The sequence below is a fragment of the Thalia democratica genome, chromosome 8 (assembly GCF_965202585.1).
Source record: "Thalia democratica chromosome 8, ktThaDemo2.hap1.1, whole genome shotgun sequence".
Classification (NCBI taxonomy): Eukaryota; Metazoa; Chordata; class Thaliacea; order Salpida; family Salpidae; genus Thalia; species Thalia democratica.
This window is the reverse complement of record NC_139172.1, coordinates 19,844,030-19,864,552: the sequence shown is the minus strand read 5'-3', so window position 1 is coordinate 19,864,552 and position 20,523 is coordinate 19,844,030. Positions and strand designations below refer to the sequence as shown.

General features: G+C 25.0%; 1 protein-coding gene across 2 annotated transcripts; it reads right to left on the bottom strand.

Annotated features, from left to right (window-relative positions):
* Positions 1 to 10,604: 10,604 nt before the first annotated feature.
* LOC145842680 (protein MFI-like) lies at positions 10,605 to 17,244 on the bottom strand. Of its 2 annotated transcripts, none has more exons than XM_082950155.1 (7): positions 17,159 to 17,244; positions 16,167 to 16,313; positions 15,884 to 16,014; positions 14,785 to 14,893; positions 12,495 to 12,613; positions 11,307 to 11,427; positions 10,605 to 11,122 (listed from the first exon to the last, which is right to left on the bottom strand). In XM_082950155.1, the coding sequence occupies exons 1-7, from the start codon at positions 17,219 to 17,221 to the stop codon at positions 10,916 to 10,918; spliced, it is 897 nt and encodes a 298-aa protein (XP_082806281.1). In that variant the 5' UTR covers positions 17,222 to 17,244; the 3' UTR covers positions 10,605 to 10,915. The 2 variants fall into 2 exon arrangements, with proteins under 2 accessions (XP_082806281.1, XP_082806282.1); XM_082950156.1 differs by having other exon boundaries at positions 12,501 to 12,613.
* Between the last annotated feature and the right edge of the window lie 3,279 nt (positions 17,245 to 20,523).

Genomic DNA, 20,523 nt, shown 5'->3' with positions numbered 1-20,523 from the left:
ACATTAAACATAACTTGATTAATTTGTTGTTGTTATTTTTTTAAGATTCGTGATCGTTTATTGACAAGAAGTAGTCACGTTTTACTTATGTCGATTCATGTTTTTTATGTTTTTATTGAAAAATCGAATGCATTTACAAAGAAAAAAGTTAATGGAAAAAAAATTCCGTCAGATAAAGTTCTCAACTTTTGAAAATATTTTTGTTTAAAATTTAAAAAGTTAAGTTATAAATTATTTCGATTTTTTTTAGCTTGTAGCTATAATATTATAAAATATGTTTTTTTGATTAGTTAAACAAATCTTAGAAGTAGCATAGTTTGAAATAGAATGAACTTAAAAAATAATTTGAATAAAAAAAATGACGAAAATAGATAATTTTTTTGATAGTTTCTCTATTAAAACTATTTCAGTTCGTTAAAGTATTACTTTTTTGTAAAATATTTTTAGTGTTAGTTTGTTAAGTTTCGAAACTGTGGTATTAAATGAGTATTTTGTAGAAAAAATAAACTAAATTACTAATTTTATTTAATTTTAAGACTTTATTATTGATCTTTACAAATCCATTTTTTGTCTTTTTCTTTTTACTTCATTCAATTAACTAAAGTTTTCAGCTTATTTAAATACAATATTAACTAGTGAGCATTACTAGAGGAAACTCTAAGTTATGTTTATAAAAAAAGTTTTACTCTTTGTTGTCATAGCTTTAAAAGAAGTTTGTTTTATGTATACATTTGGTAAGTTTAGAAATATTCTTAAACTAAAAAAATATTTATAAAACTATAAAAGATAAAAATTGAGTAATAAAAGATTAATATAGTAGATAACTTTAAAAATTAAAATAAATAACCTAACATTTTAAAGAGTAAAAGCTGAAAACATTTAATTTTAAATACAAACATTTAGGGAACGAAACAAAAAAGAGCTTAATCAGCATAAAAACAGTACAAGCAATTTTTGGTTGGCCATTGTACATTCCATGTAATGATTTTGATTCAACAACTAAAGTTTGCTTGATTAGAATTGTAAATAAAGATAGTTTTACTTATGACTTAAATTTTAAAGTTTTTATATTTAAATTGTTAGTAAGATTGTTTTTTTGGTAGAAAAAAGATTTCAATTAGAACTTTATTCATTTTATGTAATATTATATTACTGTTTAAATAAATAAAAAATAATTATTGTATAAATTTAATAATAACGCAGTAAAAATAGTTATGTTTGTTAAAGTTACTACTTCTAAAGATAAACTAAATGAAAAATAAAGTACTTAGCTAAGCATTTGTTTAGTTGTTATAAGTATTCTTAAGTTGTTCTAATAACTAAATTAAACTGTACAATGTTTAGTTTTTAATATGTCGTAAAAACAAACAGAGTAATTAAAAAAAAAAAGAGAACAAAAAATAGTTTTTTAAACAATTGCTAAATAAGTTTCTATCGGTGTTGGTTAAGAAGAATTTAGTTACCAACGACTAGTAGGCATAAACTAATTGCTAGTATAACTTAATATTCTTACAGTGCTTTATTGCTTACAACCACTCTACTTCAAATCAATTAAATCAAATTATCTTTAATCAAACAAAGGAAAACGGATTATTTATTCCAAAAGTTGATATAAATACACCAAAAAAATTGATAATTTTTGAAAATGTTAGTGTTGTTATTAAGTTAGTAAAAGATAATTTAAATTGAACTGTCAAAGTTCTGTAGCATAGATCAAAGTATTTGTTCTAAAGATGCTAAATTTTGTTTAGTTTTAAAAGCCAAGAAAAACGTGTTATTGTTATGACATTAATAAAATACTAAGTATAAGAAAACATGATTTCTTTTTTTAATAAACAACTTAAACTATTTTTGAATATTTATATTTTTTTTCATTATTGATCATTATTTAATAAACCACTATATTATTTTTAGTTAATACCATAATAGATTAAACCAGTGCTTCTGAACCTTTTTCTAGTGGCGGAACCCTTTTCTAAAGTTCAACTTTTCCGCGAACCCCTAATTTTAATTTTACATAAAATGTAAATAACTTTTACATAAATTTTTAAATTTTGAAAGGCTTCGCGGAACCCCTGAGAGGCGTCGCGGAACCCCATTTCAGAAGCACTGGATTAAACTTTAGTTTTTTTGCTTAAAACTATTGCATAAAGTAACAACTATTTGGTTCAGAATAAGTTTTTGGTAATAACTCGAATATTATTGATTAATTTTTACTTAATACTGCTTAAAAACTAGTAGGTTATCGTTATAAGTAAGTTTTAAATTAACAAAGTATCAAAATCTTTGAATATACCTAAATACTAGTTTAAGATATTTAATATATTTTTTATTATTAATAAAATGTTAATAAAAATTTTAGGCAAAAGTTCAGCGAAGAATAATAGTAAAAGTAAATGTTATACATAATCTTACATGCAACAGTTCTATTAACGATGAAAATTTACTCCATTCTATAAATGTACAAGTCAACCAATCAATAACACTAGATTGTAAAGGTAAATTGTGTATTTGTTATAACATTTAGAGCTTACAAAAGTTAGCTAAAGTCATTTTATTTTAATTTAAACCCTTAATAGAAAATGAGAGTTTTAAAGTATTGAAAAACGAAAGTATCAATTACAATTGTACATGGTATCTGAATTGCAATATATTAAAAGTAGATGGATTTTCAATAAGGCCTACACCAGGATTTAGAAATTGCAAAGTTGGTTATAAAAAAATATCCTAAGTTTATAAGCTTATAGTTGTTTTAGATAAGTATATTCTGATAAGTTTTTATTAAATAAGTGTAAGCAACTTTGAAAGAACAATCTCTAAGTACATTTAGACTTTAATAAAACACAAATGTATTTACTGTTAGTTTTTTTACTTGAAACGTTTTTAATCATTTACTGTAGAAAAATTAACAGCTAAAAATTGTTTTTATACAAAGAGGTTTATTTTCGAAAACCAAATTATATTAAAGTAAATTTTCAAAAACTAAATAGATAACAAAGTCGAGAAAGTACTTAAAACTTTTGTTAGAATTAAAGCAAAGCTGTTTTATATGTTAATAAAACTTATTTAAAACATAGAAAAACATTTTTACTTGTTGAAGTTATCTCATAAAAACTGAAGTATATAAACTATGGTACAAAAGTACTGGAATTATTGATTTTTTTAAACTTATTAAAAAATACTACATAGGCAAATAAACAACAGTAAACCTTAAAGACCGTTGTAGAATGTTTTTATTATTTAGTAAATATAGTTAATAAAAAGCTAATATAGGATTTGTAAAACAAAGTCTGTTTCTTTTTCAAAAGTCTACTTTTTGTAAGCAGATGCATTAGTACTGCTGTGTTTCACGAAAACACTATAAGATTATTTAAAATCTCAATAACATTATAACACACAAATAAATTTGATTAAAAAGATTACAAATAAATTTGCTTACTTTTTATAGATTCGTATTGATTTTGAAAAGTTTTACAATTTACACGTCAAGCACATTTCCTGTGCGGTTAATTATGAGAAAAAGAGGTTCTTCACTATTAATTATGGTTTCTGTTTTAAAAGTAAGCTTTTTGTTATGATAAATGTTAATCAATTTTTTACAGTGCTTTTTAAAACTATAGATATTTGTTGTACTTAATTTTTTAATTTTTGTACAGTTACAACTTAAAAGAAACATAAATTTTAAACTACTTATGGTTTAGCAGTGGCGTGTCTAGACATTTTTCAAAAGGGGTTCACAATTTTTTTTTGTTCTTAATTTGCCGCTTAAGTACGCAGCATTTAGGTATGCACTGCCAGTTAAGTACTCAATATTTAGCCGAAAAACTCTGTGTTTAAAACGCTTTTTTCTGCTAAAAAAAATTAAATAGTAGTAGTAGAAAGATATTATATTTTTTTATTTATTATACTGTATTAAATTTAAATAAATTACAACTAAAAGAACCAGAATAAAGTTATGATCTTACGAATTGTATATCAAAATTCAAAGCCGTTTTTTAAAACAAATATATTACATACAGTTTGTTTAATTAACGAAAATAACGAATATTGTATTATGACTAATATAGGTAATTAAAGACCAAAACTTGCAGGTAGGCTTAGTATATTATAATCATTGGCTTAAACCTTGAAAAAAAACTTAATAAATCTGTTGTATAATACAAAACTCAATAGAAAGCTCTTAGAAGTTTTCGAAATTAAAATTGCAAGTCAGTTAAATAAAACAACTGAGAATTCAATTTTTACGAGCACTATCATTAACTTTCATATTTTGTTTGGAAAAGAACTAATAAAAAGCACAGCTTGAATAACATTTTCTAAGGTAAATAAAAACTTTTGAACTTTAAACAATCTAAAAATACCATTAAAACAGAATGTAAAGTCTTGATAATAAATCATTCAAAAAGGTTTCCCAAAAAAAAATGCTACTTTAAAACTTTTACCTATTAATAATAAGGCCCGCTATCAGCCGAGATCGGCTATGCGTGTTGTGCACAGAGAAGAAAAAAAAAAAAAATTACATGTTAAAAAAAAAAAAAAAACATACACAGTGATGCAATAAACAAAACACAAACACAAAAAAAAAAAACAATTAAATTCATTCTGCTTCTTATTCTTATTTCTTCATCTTTTTCTTCGTTTTTCTAAAATATTCCTTTTCTCTTTCTTGCAGTATTTTGTGTATAGTTGATCTCCATTTGGCACGGTCATTTGCAAGCAACTCCCAATCATCAGTTCCAATGTTCAAGCTTTTTAGGTCGCGCTTGCATACATCCTTAAAACGTAATTTTGGACGTCCTCGGTTTCGTTTGCCAACGACCAACTCGCCATACAATAGAAACTTTGGGATCCGCTCAGTATTCATTCTCAGGATATGACCGAGCCAGCGAAGCCTGCGCTGACTGAGGGTAAAGTACATAGTGGTAAGACCAGTACGTCTCAACACTTCCTCATTGGTGATCTTTTGCTGCCATGTAATTCCAAGGATGCGACGAAGGCATCGTAGGTGGAAGGTATTGATTTTCTTCTCCTTTACGCTAGGTAACGTCCATGTCTCGCTACCGTAAAGCAGAGTACTGCAGACACAGGAACGGTAAACGTTAGCCTTTGTTCGAATGCTTAGCTTTTGGTTATCCCAAACTCTTGCAGTCAAGCGAGCGAAAGTGCCTGATGCTTTGCCAATGCGACTATTTATTTCTTTGTCCAATGATGCGTTTGACGCAACATTTGAGCCAAGGTATACAAAGTTATCTACATTCTCGATATCCTTACAATTGATCTTGATTGATGGTAAAATATTTGTTCCTTGACCTAGAATTTTAGTCTTTTAAAGGCTTATAGTAAGGCCGAAATCCGAGCATGCCGAAGAAAACTGATTCAGCAGTGTCTGCAGGTCTTGGGCAGAGTTTTACCTATTATTATGTCACAATTAAAATTTTATTTGAAATCTATTTCAGCTGGGCAAAAACGAGTATATTGTTACGGAAACTTATAATCTTTCAGTGTTATAAATTAAACATTCATTATTCAAAGTTTATCAAATAACCAAAAAAAAGTCAATAAATAACGTTTTTAGTGATATTCTAAGAATCTGTTTTTCTTTTTTTTCAGGGGGTTCACATGAAACAGGAAACCAGTCAAAACACGCCCCTGTGGTTTAGTCTAACTGAACCGCAGTATTAACTTTTTCTTTCCTTTTTGAACCAAAATTAACTTAAACCTATAAATTATTATATTACATTAGATTTATGTAACCCTAGTTTATGTTTCGGTCAATTTTTTTAAGAAGACTTCTAAATATTATTAAAGCGCTATTGTTTATCATTTAAAATGTTAATGATAAGATATGTGTTGTGTTTTGTATTCTGTTTGTATGTTTTTTTTGAGAATATTTTTCAACATTTAAAAGAATATTTTATAGCTCACAAAACAGTTTAAGTAAATAAATGGTGTAAAGCTAGATGACCGAGCAATTAAAAAAGAAAATAAAAAAGTTTGTATTTGACTATAAAAGCAAAAAATAAAACATTTATTTAGTAATCTAATAATATCAAAGCAAAAGTACTATACATTTAAATTATTTTTTTTTTACAGATAAGGCAATACAGGCAAACAAAAACATAGTTTGTCCTTCGAACTCATTTGAAGCAATTTTAAAAGAAAATGTGTCATTCAGCTTTATTAGCTCCATAGGCTTTGATTCGTTGTATATTACTCCTGGTTTTATTTTATCGAAGGTTATTAAACGATTTTAAGCAACGTAAAATAAGAGATAATATAAATAGTTTTAACTTATTTTGATTCAGTTTCACATCAGATTCTTCTAAATAGATAAGGTTATGTAACAACATTTAAAATTTTTACGTGAATCAAATGCTACAAAACGTAATTTAAGTAAAGGATAACGAGTACTGGAGAAATATTTTTTAGGGTCTTTTAAATAAAAAAACACAGCTTCTATGAACTAGAAAACTTTATTACATTAAATTAGATAAAAAAATAATAACTTTGTACGTATAAAATTTGTTATTTTAAACTTTGTAATAAGTTTTTTTCAGACAAAAAAACAATAAGTTGCTGTTCATAGTTTAAAAAAACATGTTAATAGCAAATTTAGATCTATAAATAAGGTAAAAATTTACAAAACTAAACTTTAAAATACTAGTTTTAAAAACTAAACTTTTATAAATACAAAATAAGTAGTAATTTTTTTGTTTTATTTCTGCTCATACTAATAATACTTAGTTTAACAACTGATGTTCTTAGTTATTGTTTTAGTAGTTAAGTTATAAAAATCAGGACATTTATAGGAACTGAGAAGTTTAAGTAATTATTAAATAATTAGTAATAAAGAAAGAAATAAAAAACCTTCAGAATAATAGTGTGTTATGCTCTACCTACCATGATGTTCAAACAGTGGATTTAGAAAACAGTAACGGTTTTTGTCAAACGTAAGTTTATTAACATTTATAATTAGTATTAATCATTTGAATAGATTATGAATTTATAGAAAATTAGCCGAAGTAACTATTGTGGTACTAAGCTTTAAAAAACATTTAAGAACTTTTATACTCGAATTTATATTATTACATTAATTAAACTTGTATAAGATAACAAATTACTTCGTACTTCGAGTTAATTTTAGTTATTTTATCAAAAGTAAACTATAAACATTATGTAAACTATGTACATATTTTAAAAGTTATCTGTCAAATTTACACATTATGTTTGAAGATATATGTAAGTAGTTGTACTTTAATAAATCAAAATTGAAAGTTTTTTATTTATATTTAAACAAAAGTATTTAAGATCTGTTACATATGCTATTATAAAAAAGAACTTTTATTTTATCCTAAACTTTTTTAGAACGAGAGTCGACAAAAATATTTGTGTGAAAACCCAAAGTATTTTGGAAACGACCAAGCAAATAGTGAACTTTACCATTTTCTTTAAGTCAGTACAAACAGTTTCTAGAACACTAGAAAGTTTAAGTAAATGTTTTTTCAATGTATAAGCAACAATATTTTTACATATAAACCAACAAACAGAATAATATATATATGGTAGATTTAATAGTAAACAAAAAATGTACAAAAATTTTATCTTGAGATAAAAAGAAAATATAAAGCATATAACTAACAAAAATATTTATATACTTATCTTAAAAAAAAATTATGATTTAAAAAAATTTAAGCAACAAAAATAGTCTCTAAATAAAAATGTGATAAAAGTTTAAAAAATAGTTTTACATTTGCTTTGCTTGTTGCAAATGTTGTTTAAGTAAGATGCAAAATACTTTGATGCTCAAGTGCATAACTATAATGATTTAAACAGAAATTTTAACTCCGAAGATTTAGGAGTGTATGAGTTAAAGAGAAATGTACCTCAGGGCATTGATTCTGAAAAGTGCTACATAAAACTTGAAGAAAAAACTGAAGCTAATTACGTTTTAAAGTGCTTGTTAGCTACATTTATTATAACAACTCTTTTGGCAACACTTACTTTCAAAATGTTTTCATTCATTAAAATTCCATCAGTCATATTTTACAGAAGATACTTTTCAAAACCGGCTGGTAAAGTTTTTTGTATTATTAATATACAACTTTAGTTTAACCAAAAATAATTTTTTTTTAGAGTTTTTCTTTGTTTTTATTTTTTATTCTGTACCCACCACTGAATTGTTTGAGATGAGGTCAGAACTCAAATTTTTAATTGACTCTTTGAGCTTCATCTTTAGACAGCTTGGATGCTCTGTAATTGACAGCAACAGACAAATGGATATTGCTAAATGTTTGTTAGCTTTTAATTTTCAAAACCAGAATCAAAAAGGATTTACTTCATGTCTTATGAATTTGAACTAAATTTTATTTAATTATTAATTTTTGATCATACAAAAGATTTAAACATTAAAAATAAGAATGTTTATCAGACCTTTAAAAACTTCCATCTTTTTATAATCGGTTAATAAAATTTTCAATCTATTTTAACGTCTGCGTTTTACAAAACGAAGTATCAACTATTTTAACAAAATGTCTTTTACTTTTAAACAACCTTTAGTTTTTGTAAATTTTTCTTAGTTCAACATCTAATTCTGAGATTTAAAAAAACAGACAAAACAGAAAGTTTTGCAAAAAACTTGGAAAAGGTAGACAAGTCTGTTATAGTAATAATATCAGAAGAATTTGTTAAAGACGATGAGTTTGTTTCACAACTTCAACAGGTGCTGTAGTTTCTGTAACTTTAACTAGTGTATTAATTAAAGTGTTAATTTTTTTTTAAATTAAATATTTGTCTTTTTTGGATTTTAAACGCTAAATATAATTATACTTTTTATTTATACTTTTGCAGGTGATAGATCAATCATTAAAAAAAAAGTTAAAGCTTCTTTTTGTTATAGACAATGAAGTTACAAAGACTATTACAAAAAACTGTACGGATAATAAAATATATTCTCTCATGGCTAAAGCTTTTTTAGTAAGTTAATAACAATTTTTTGACTTTTCAATAGTTATTAAAAGAAATAAACAGTTTTAACATTTTATGACTACGTTTGATAATCAAAAATTTACATAAATTTTGAAAAGATATGTTACATCCTGAAAACAAGCACAAACTTAAAACATTTTTTTGTACATTATTTTATTTTTTCTGTAATGTTGAAAGTAAAATAAATAAAGCTTATTTAAACTTCTACTTTTACTTAAATTATGCATTCATTTCAGTCATAAAATTTTCCATTGTACTCATCGTTAAGTTATGAAACTTTTAAATTATTAAATCATAATTGATAGTTCTGAAATACAGTATAGCTTAAATACGTTTTTATTCTAACTACTGCTTACAATAAGATCTACGAATTTTAATCATTGCAAAATTAACAACAGAGCAATTCAATTATACAATTCAAGAAAAATTCAAATATCTTTACAAAATACTTCAAGTGGAAATTAGAAATGCAAATTCCTAAACTGAGAACGTAGTAAAATTTTTTCCCTAGATTTAAATATTTTCTAGTTGAACACTTTTTATAAGTTTACTGTTGTGCTTCGTGAAATATGTATTGTTTTAAATAACTATAAGCTATTAAAAAGCACAATAAGAAATCCTTGTATATTTTGAGTTTTTTAACTTTTTACAAAAATAAAAATTTTTATTTTGTTAAAGTTTTTTATTACGTTCATCTCATATAAAAATAATTTATTGTAATCAAATTGCCTACATAGTATGTGTTATCATAAAATGTTCTAATTCTTGTCGAAATTGTGACTTAATACTGTATATTTTAACTAGTGAACCACGATCAATCCGAGTACTTTCGTAAGAAATATGAGCATCTACTATTTTTCAATGTTTGTCCAACTAATATTATAAAAGGCAATATATAAAAACTGCATGGGATGACATTTTTGCACGTATGTGCTTACACTTTTGCTCTACGGCTTAAACAATAAAACTTAAGGATTTGGTTCGATTTTTTAGTTACGTTTGTGTGTTAAAGTAAGTTTATATTTTTCCGCACAATTCTGACACATGCCATTAATAAAATAAAAACAACTGCTTCAATTTACAAAATGTGTTAAGTGTTTCTATTACACTAATCTGTATTGGAGAAATATTTTTTAATAAACTTAAAACTTTCAGTTATTAATGTTTTTTCAAGTAACTTAATTTCATTGTTTTTAAACAAAAAAAATCACAAAGTTTGTCATGTTTAAAGTCTGGGGTAAAGAGTAAATGAAATAACTTTTTTCTGGACTGTTTCTAAACTAAGTTTTTGGAGGAATATCGGAAATAAATGAGAATGTCTTTCATGTATTCTCAACTGAGTAAAAAAAATTTGACAAAACATAGTTTTGTCAACAAAGTTATGAAAAAACTAATGAGTGTTTACAAAATGTTTTAACGTTTTGATTAATATTTTTACTTTTGAAGTTTTAATTTTTTATAACTATTAAAATAAGATTTGCTTGTTTATTTCAGATCCTTTAAAAAAATATTACTCTAGATCATGTAAAATTTCAATTTTGTTGCTTTGCTTATAAACAAGCTTACTAAAAACTTCAAAACTCAGTAAGTATTTGAAAAAATCCATCTAAAAGTTTAAGTTATATACTTTATTTACCTTATGATCAATTCGCAAACGAAAATGAAGCGAAAAATAAAGAATCAAAAAACATGATTAGAATAATAAATTCAAGAAAAAGACTTAAATAAAAACAATTAGGCTATTTAAAAAGTTGCTTAACTAGATCAAGTCAAACTGATTTATGTTTTAAAAGCATGATAAAAACGTATTAAATGCAAAAATAAAAAAAATAGAGTTTGTAAATGAGCCAAGATTTTCTTAATAATAAAAACTTATTTAAAGAACACCAAAAAAAAATTCAAGTTTTTGCTAAACATGTAAATAGAAACATTATCTAGGACTATTCAATGGAGCCTTGTTAATTTTATCAGTATTATGATTTCCTTTGTCAAATAAATAACTTTGGTCATTAATACTTTTACAGTGTTTTTTAATTGAATTTGTTCCATTAGAAGGTTTGCTCGTGTATTTACAGCTCCAATTTTTTTGATAATCTTCAAAACTTAATTGATTTGTCCATTTCAAAAGCTCGTCTACCTAAATATTTAACATTAAACTTTCAATACAAAAAATAAGTGCACTCTTTGATTGCTTAAAAAAACTAGAGACTTAAAATCAGTGAGACAAGGTAAGCTAATTGGAAAAAAGTATGAACTTAACTGAATTTTTAAAATTTAATTTAAGCACCCTAACTTTTTATCAAGTTTAAAGTGAAACTAACTTCCCAATCCTGAATGTTTTTACAGCCGTTTTTTTCATAAGTGCTTAGAATTGCTTCTGTTGCTTGAGATACTAAGTCATTGATACTTTTGTTATTTGAATTACAAACATTCATGCCGTTTCTAGGTATTAATAAAAAGTTTTATAAGATAGTATCTATCAGAAACAATAAAGGATTAATAAAAAAAAACTGCAACAAAAAATATAACACTTCAAAATAACTAAGATTTTTTTATTTTAAATTTCTATTTTGTATAAAGATTTTATTGAGTATTATAAATAGAGGTGTGCAAATTAATTATTCTATTTACGACCCGGTTTCAGTGACAGAAAAATTGCGACCTCTCCAAGTAAAAAAAAATATAAAACTGCTGAAAATTATAAAAATCATAACAAATTATACAGTATCCTTTCTTTATTACACTAACACAAAGAAACATGTGCTAGTGTAATAAAGAAAGGATACTGTATAATTTGTTATTATTATATATTCAAGTAAACTTGTTTTGCTAGGATCTTTTGTTAACAAACGCTTAAATTTATGTTTTTGAATAGTTATTATATATAGTTATTTGTCTTAACTAAAAAAGATTGCTCAATTTACTGAAATGTAAAGAGCTTATTTAAAAAAATTTGTGCAAATTAATTATTTTATTTACAACCAGGTTTCGGTGACAAAAAAATTACGCCCTCTTCAAGTAAAATAAGTCGCAATTTTTTTGTCACCGAAACCTTGTTGTAAATAAAATATTTAATTTGCACATCTTTATTTGAATAGTTATTATAAAAACGTTAAACATTTTCAATAATTATTAATCGTTGCTTCTAGTTAGTTTTTCATCGAGTTGCTCTTTGACTAGAAAAAGTTTAAAAAAAAACTTTAAAGCTTAAAATTTTTAGCATTAAAGCTTTTAAAAGAAAGGCAAACTTTTATTTTGCAATTATTTAAAAAGTTAAAAATATAGATTGACAAAAGTTTCCAGAAATAAATAAGTTGTACTAAGTTAAAAAAAACTTGTTTATCTAAAAGAGTAATGAAAAGTTTTAGAAGTAAAACTAAATTTAGTTTTACAGATTTTTAATTTATCTAATTAACTATAAACTTTGTCTATATCGTAATGAAATTAAATAAGCGCAAATATACTTTTAGTTTTAAACAAGAGTTTAGTTTATCCCATAGTTAATTTACTTGTACATTTTATTCATCCACTCAATTTTTCTTCGTTTTCTTTTTAATTGGACATCTTGTTTTCTGCGTAGTTTGCTATGATGAAACTTTATAGTTTGGTTTGGTTCCTTTTGAATTAACTAAAACAAAAGTTATTATAATGAAAAACCCTTCAAATTTTATAAAAATTAATATTAAAGTTTGTTTTACTTTACAATAATGTTTAAGTGTATTATTTAAACTACATTAGTTTACATCTAGGTTTTCACATTCACAGATTATCTATTTTTTACATAACTTAAATTTCAAAATTTAAAGTCAATAGTTTTGCATTTTTAATTTTCTTAGCTTAATAAAGTAACTTTACTAATTAAAATAACAAATAGAATAACTCACTAAGTTCGTAAAAACTAAATCGCACACCAGGTCCTTAGACCAAACTTTTAAGTACTTCTTTGTCATTCAACAAACAATGGTTAAAGTTTTTATAAAAATTAACATTAACAAGTATAAAAGTTATTTCACTATTTAAAGAATCACAAAACTTAATTTAAATTTTAATAAACAGTCTTTGTAAAATGTTTCTGATATAATACTAAATGTGTCTTAAATTATTGAGGACTGATTGTAAATCTGAAAACGTTTAAAACTTATGTATTGTGCAATAAAAACTTATATATTTTAAAAAACTACCATTTGATTTTTTTAAATGATACAATGTATGAACCGCGTTTTTTTCTTTGTCAGATTTCTCTGAAACTTATCACCAAAAGTAATCTCCTTTTTTTTTTGGTTTTCGAGCAAGAAAAATAAAACTTTTCAGAATTATTTTTTCATTAGTTTTAAGACTTTCATTTGTAAACAGTGGTTTTTAGAGTAAGAAAATACAAAAAATATTGTTCAAAAATATCAAAAAAACAATCCATAAAAAAGTTCTTAAAACTATAAATTACTGAACATAGTGTTTTGAATTAAAAAATAAAGTAAACTATTAAAGTTTGAAAAACTAGTTAAAAATAAAAAACATAGACTTTAAATAAAACAGTCTTTTTTCGTTTTTTTTTAGTTTGCACCTTCAAATCCAAGGTTTTCCGAAAAGGTCTATATGGCCTTTTATGGGCCATTTTAGCAAGTCAGAGGGCGTTAATCTGCAAAGGGGCTAAAATTAGGGGGCGTGACTAGTAGAGGGGTCATAAGGGTTGCTTAGGTACATTTCAAGAGAAAATTTGAAACTTACACTAGAGAATCTGGTGTTTGTACTGAAGAGCAGAAAACAGATATAAAGAAGGTCTTTCATTTCACGAAAAATTCAAAACTCACACTAGATATTATAGTGTTTGTAATGTTGAGTAAGGGCGATATTTTTTTAACTTTTTGAAAAAGTGGTGTTTATGAAAATGAGTTTGTTAAACATTGTTCTATACAAAACTTATTTAAGTCAACTTTAGTTTTTTATATCTAAAAAAGTACTTCAAATTTTGTAAAAAGTATGTAGATGTTGAGATAAAACTTTACAAAGTCAAGGTGGAATCCTTATTAAAACCTTAAAAAATTAAGCTAAACTTAAAAAAAACATTTAAAATTATTATAAACATCATTAGAGATTTAGGTATAGCGCTGATAGTTAATATCAGCTTATAATTTCTATTAATAATTTACTTTCATTAAGTGTGATGACTTGAAATAAACTTAAGTTAAGGTAATAGTTTTGTAAAATAAATATATCACTGCAAAATACTTTTAGTATGTTAAACGCAATTTTTGGGCAGATAATTTTATAAGTAAAAGTTATTAAGTTTTAGTAAGATTATAAAATAGTTCTTTAACTTTTAATAACGAATCATACTAGTTTAGTGACAAAACCGAGAAAAATGGTACTTTTTACAAGCAACGCAAAACAAATAGACACTTTAGATTATTTCAAGTAATCGTTCATGTAAAAGAAGCAAACATTTTTGAGTATCAACAATTGAACTTTATAATTATTCCTATATAAGTAAGTTGTAGCAGTTGTTAAAATTAAGCACTAAAAACTAAAATGTTTTGTAAACTTTTCTTTAAGATATGGATAAAAGTGAAGCATTGAGATCACATAATTTTGTTATAAGTATTTATTGAACTACAAAGATATGCTATATATTAATAAAAGTCAATATAAATCTATAAAAAAATATTTTTTTAAGTAAAAAAAAAAGAAACAAAGTCCAATATAAATGTTTCATATGTAACAAAACAAATACATTCATTTTAGAATCTACTTTGACTAACAGAACTTCATTAAGTCTTAAAAAATATCTTAGATTTAGCTAACATTATTAGTGTATTGGAGTTGAGAACTTGTAACTACTCTCCAACCATTATTTTCAAACCTTTCATACCAACCAGTTTTATTGCATTTGTTAGAGTCCGATGTTTCTAGCCTGTAATTTTTACTTTTATAAAATGTGAGTAGCCAGTGAACTGTACCACATTTAAAATACCTTCTTTCCAACTAAAATACTTGTAATGAGATAAACTATCAAAAATTTGCTAAAAAATTTTTTAGAGTAAAATAAAACTCTTTAGGGCATAGGGAGTCCAACAATTTTTTTTATTTAAAATAAAATAAGCTTTTATATGAAAGCTTTAAGTACTAACTACAAGCAAGTTTTTTAGAATAAAAAAATCTTATTTAACTTTTGAGATATTGTAATTTTTATAAAAAGTTTCCAATACAAATGTATGGACTGAAAATTTTTAAGGGTCAATTTTCTCGGAAATTTAAAAAAATCACTAAAAATCTATCTTCATTTTAGAGCTAGAGACCTCAAATTTTTAGGAAATGTTTCCTTTATAGTTTAAAAGACTTTAAATGTTGTAATTAAAAAAAATTAAAAAAAGCATTTTTAAATACAAAAACTAAAAAAATAGGTGTTTTTTTTTAATTTTTAAAATTGAAAATATTCCTACATTCAATCTTTTCAAAATTTAACAATAGACTTTTTTTGAAAATTTGAAGAAGATTAGTTAAAAATGAAGGAGAAGATAGATTTTTAATACAACAGTTTTTTTTTGCATTTTTGTTTGTGCCTTACATTATTATTGTTTACTAAACAACAAAAAATAACGCTCAAAAGGTTTGGTCTGAGGTACCTGGTGTACAAAAAACCTTTTGGTTATTGAGTTATACACCAAAACAGCTTAACGTCATCCTCAGAACAACATTTGGAACCTATTGAGGTCACCAACTTTGGTTGCTTATTATATCTAAAAAAATACTTTGAATTTTTTTTTAAGTGGTTAACAATATCTGATAGCTCAGATAAAACTCTATAAAATAAGATCAACTTGTAAAAATCAAGGTGGATCTTTATTATGGTAATATTTTAAGATCTTAATAAAAAAGCATAGTTGAAAAGTTAAAACAATACCTATTATTATGTAATTTAGCATGTTTACTCTTGGCTCTGAGACTTGTATAGTCTTTAGGACTATTAGAACATATATCTTGCACTGGTCTATGAGTGTAAATTTTGTAGCATATGCTCGGGGGAAACTTTTCCTAAAAATAAAAATTTCTTATCTAAACTTAAGATAAATTAATAACAAATATTATCAAATTAAAAGATGTGAAATTTTCATAATTACAAAGCTTTTTAAAGCAACATGTAATTAATTTTTTGTATAAAAGTATTATTTTTAAATAAAACATACCCCCATCAAACGGAATCTAATATGTATTCCTGAAGCATCATCTAGCAGTTTAGCTTCATTTGGATTTATGCATTTTAACATGCTTGCTGGGCTACCTTTAGCTGATAAACTTAACAAATGCTTGTAATACTTGAACACTTGGGTGTCCTTGAAAAATACATTTGTAAAGCTATAAAAATGTAAAATTCTCAGAAAAAGTTATTAAAAACTTGTAAGCATATATTTGATGATATCAGTAATTGTTTTTTTGTATTTAACATTTTGTGCAGAAACTATATGTTAAAATTTAAGAATAGATATAGATCAGGGTTTCACAATTTTTTTTTTTAATTGCCCCCTTTAATGAAATTAAAAAAGTTATTGCCCCTCAACAAAACACTCAGACCTTTTTGCTTTTCATCTGCAACTCAAGAATGTCTAGCGTAGGTTTAAAAATTTTTAAATTCCACAAAATTTTAAAATTGCCCCCAGAGGCGAAATTGCCAACTTTGGGAAACCCTGATAAAGATATTTTAAATGAAAAAATGTTAATAATAATAATTTTTTGAAGAACAAAAACAAAGTGCCAAAAATAAAGGTCCTAGTGTACAAAAATACTTTTTGCTATGGCTAAAATATTTAACAAAAAAATCTAACACACAAACAATGAAAAGTATTAAACTTTAGTAAACATTGTAAATTCAGAATCATTATACAAAATTTTAGATTGTTTTTAAAAATCATTTAATAACTAAAAAAATATTTTATAATTAAATGCAGATAGTAAAATGAATAAAAAAACACATAACTGAAAACAATATTTTGAAGTTGACTAAGTAGTGTTTATAAAGAATAAAATGAAGATGTCTAACTTCTTTTAAACAAATCTAGTAAGTAAACATCAAAAATAAATTACGCTTCAACATGTATGTTGCAAAGTAAGAAAAAAAAAGAAAGAAGATTAATTTTAGTAGATATTTACATAAAAAAAAATCACTATAAAAAACACTTACAACTTTCTTTCTCCAAGCATTCTGAATAATTTTTGCTGCTGTTTCTTGAGACTGAACAACCATTTTTATCTTTAAGTACCCATGACTGTTCTAAAAGTTTAGGTAAGATTAAAATTAGAGTGAATAATTACTATATCAACAAGTACTACTTGTAAAGTTTAAAAATATAAGTAAACAGGTAAACTAAATAATTGAATATATTTAAAGGGCTGCAATAAAAATTCAAAAAAAATCTATAAAAAGATTTTAATAAGTTTGGTTGCTAGAAAGCTTTAAACAATATCATTTTTATTTTTTGAATTTGTGTTCACTATTTATTGTTGATAGACTTAACAAACTATAGCTGCTGTTAAAGGTATTTCTGTAGATTTACTTAAAAATCAGGTATACAAAAGAGTTTTCTTTATTTACTGTGAACAGATTTTTAAGAGTTAGAGAAACTTTGAATTATTCTACAGTCCATCTTCATCTTTTACTCACTTATTTTAAATAGCAGTTTATTAGTAGATAATATTGTACTTTCTTATCAGTTTTTAGATTGAATTTTAAAAATAAAGTCTGCTCTTATAAAGTTTTGAACATTTTATAAGGTTTATATTATCTACAACATCAAGTGATCTACAAGATCTATAAAATTAATATCTGGCTGGATCTAGGATTTTAACTTAGTTTCCAGCTGGAACCAGATCTGGATCTCATTTTGAAATTAGGACCCAGTCAGGTTCTGTAAAACTTTTAAATGTTCTCATATATATTGTAGTTTCAAAATTAGCCTTAAATACCTTTTTCACACTTCTCCATTAACTCAAGAATGCCTAGTTTAAGTTTTAAACTTTACCATAATATCTATAACATCTAATGTAACTTTCAAAATTTTCTCTTATTATTTAGTATAACTTTCAGAAATTATCTAATAATTTCTAGTGTAAGGTTCAGTATTTTCTCATAATATCTAGTGTTAATTTAAAAACTCCCAAAATATTTATATTACCTATTTTATCCTTCAGTGATCTACCTTATCCATAACATTAGTATCCAGCCAGATTTAGATATTTTGAAATAAGAATTTGGTCAGATCCTGATAGTTTTTTCAAATAAGATCCAGATACTTTTTCAAATTAGGCTTCTGCTAGATCAAAAAAGGCATTAATGGGCTGGATTTGAACCCAGATAATTAGATTAAGCCCGGGTTATATTACTAAATAGGGGCTATTTTGAAATTAGTTTGATTAAGTCAATAACAATAACTAGGTAAAGAGAAGAAGGGATGGGATGCAATTTAGACAAAACAGCCCTTGAATATATGTTTTCATATTTTTGTTTATAAAAGCCTATAAAAGTACATTTGTTATGTTTAATAGAGCTAGCTGCAAGGCAGAAATCAATTTGTAATTAGAATCAAAATTATAAATAAACAATTGACTATAAATCAAACTATTTAGACCTTGGTCAAACCCAAGTAATTAAAAATTTACCAAAAATATTTTTGAGTATTTTCATAGTTTATAAAAATATTATGTGTAGCTCAAAAAAATACCAGCAATAGTTTAAATAAATAGTTCAAAATTGTCTAAATTAGCTTGATATTTTCGAAAATACAAACTAGTCTTAGTGTGTTGCAAACCTGATCTAAGTAACAAAAATAAGCAGACAAATATTTGATATGCTGCTTGAATATAACGTTTTTTTTAATGTGGTTATAATTTATACTTTTGATTTTTAATTTATTGCTTCAATTTTGTTTGATGGAAACTGCAGTTTTTTTTAGTGTTTTGACATTGCTAAATGTGTGTTATTTCTTGGAAGAATCACTTATTCCCAAGAGATCAATACAGCTTTGGCTACTCTGGGTAGTCAACACCTGACCAAAATTTAAAACAAAAGCAGTACTCCTACCCTCATACTGTCTACCATTTTATGCCTCCTAGTAGCTATATTAAGCTTTCAAAGCACCAGAACTTTTTTTTAGCATATAATAATACTTTCATCTAAAATTAAACAATACTTATAAAATTGTAGAATTTTCCAAACTAAACCCTTGAAATGTTGTATGTGTGTATAAGTTTTAAGCATTGTTTAACAGTTTTGCAGGTGCAATGCCCTAGACAAACTAAAAGGTATCCGAGTCGATTACCAAAAGATTTTTTCGTGTACCAGGTCCTAAGATCAAATGTTTTGAGCGTTCTTTTTTGTTGTTTATGTGTTTGTTTTAAATAGTGTCTAAAATAAGTACAACCTTTAGAATATTTAAATGTTATACATTTGTTTAGAACTAGAGTCTTAAAATCCATAGAAATTTAAATTTCCCTACTACAAGAAAAAACAATCTTTCACTAAGTTTGATATTTTAGTTTAGCTTACTAAACATTGTAAGAAAACTTGTTTAGAAAAGTAGTTAATTATTATTTTAAAGTTTTAGCTATAAATAAATGTACGCTGTACAATTTCTTAAAGCTTAAATTACTTTTTCTTAGTTTTATACTTCTAATCAAACACTTAGATGTGTGTATACCATAAGAAAATAATAATAACTAGTTGCTTTGCTTATACTAGTTTTTTGACGACACGATGTTGAAAAACTTTATGAAAAAAAAATCAAGTATTTAAAATAAAAAATAAAGATTACGCAAACCTTATATAAATTTATGTATTGTGTTTGTTGAGAGCCAATGTAGCAATAACCGTACCGAGTACCGACAAAAACTATTTCATCAAATTATACAAGTTAACAAAGATTTTTTTATTTTTTTTACAAGCAATTCTATAAATATGCTATAGTTAGTTAAGTTATTTTTGAAATCTTAAGTAATTTGATACACACTTTAACTTTATACTTAAAAAATTAAATATTTTGCTTAGTTTTAGGCACTTATGATATGCTAAAAGTTGTTTCTGTTAATTTGAAATTTAATTTATAATTTTTTTTTTGTTTTGTTGTATTTTCTATATGTTAAAGTTAGGTAGTTTAGGGGTAACAATTCTATGTTAACAGGTTACGGTTCAAGTGTACTTAATGTACTGCTGTAGTATTATTAGCTTATCTTATTTGAAAAACTTTTTGAAAGAAAAAAATTTTAAAACTTTTTGTTAGAGCCGATCAAATATTCTGAAAAGTTCACATTGTTGCAGAAATGTTAGAAATAACAATAATTGTACTGTACGTAGTACGTACACTGTACAGTACAGGGACGTAGCTAGCTCGGAAAAGTTACGAATATGCAAAATACAAAAAACAAAAGGGACGACGCGTGATGACGTAGTAGGAGGTACAGGAAAATTTACGTTTTTCAATAGTTATAACTTTCTTTTTTAAATAAAACTATTCTGGTTCTGCTCGAGTTGTCCCTTCTCGAGTTGACCCCGCT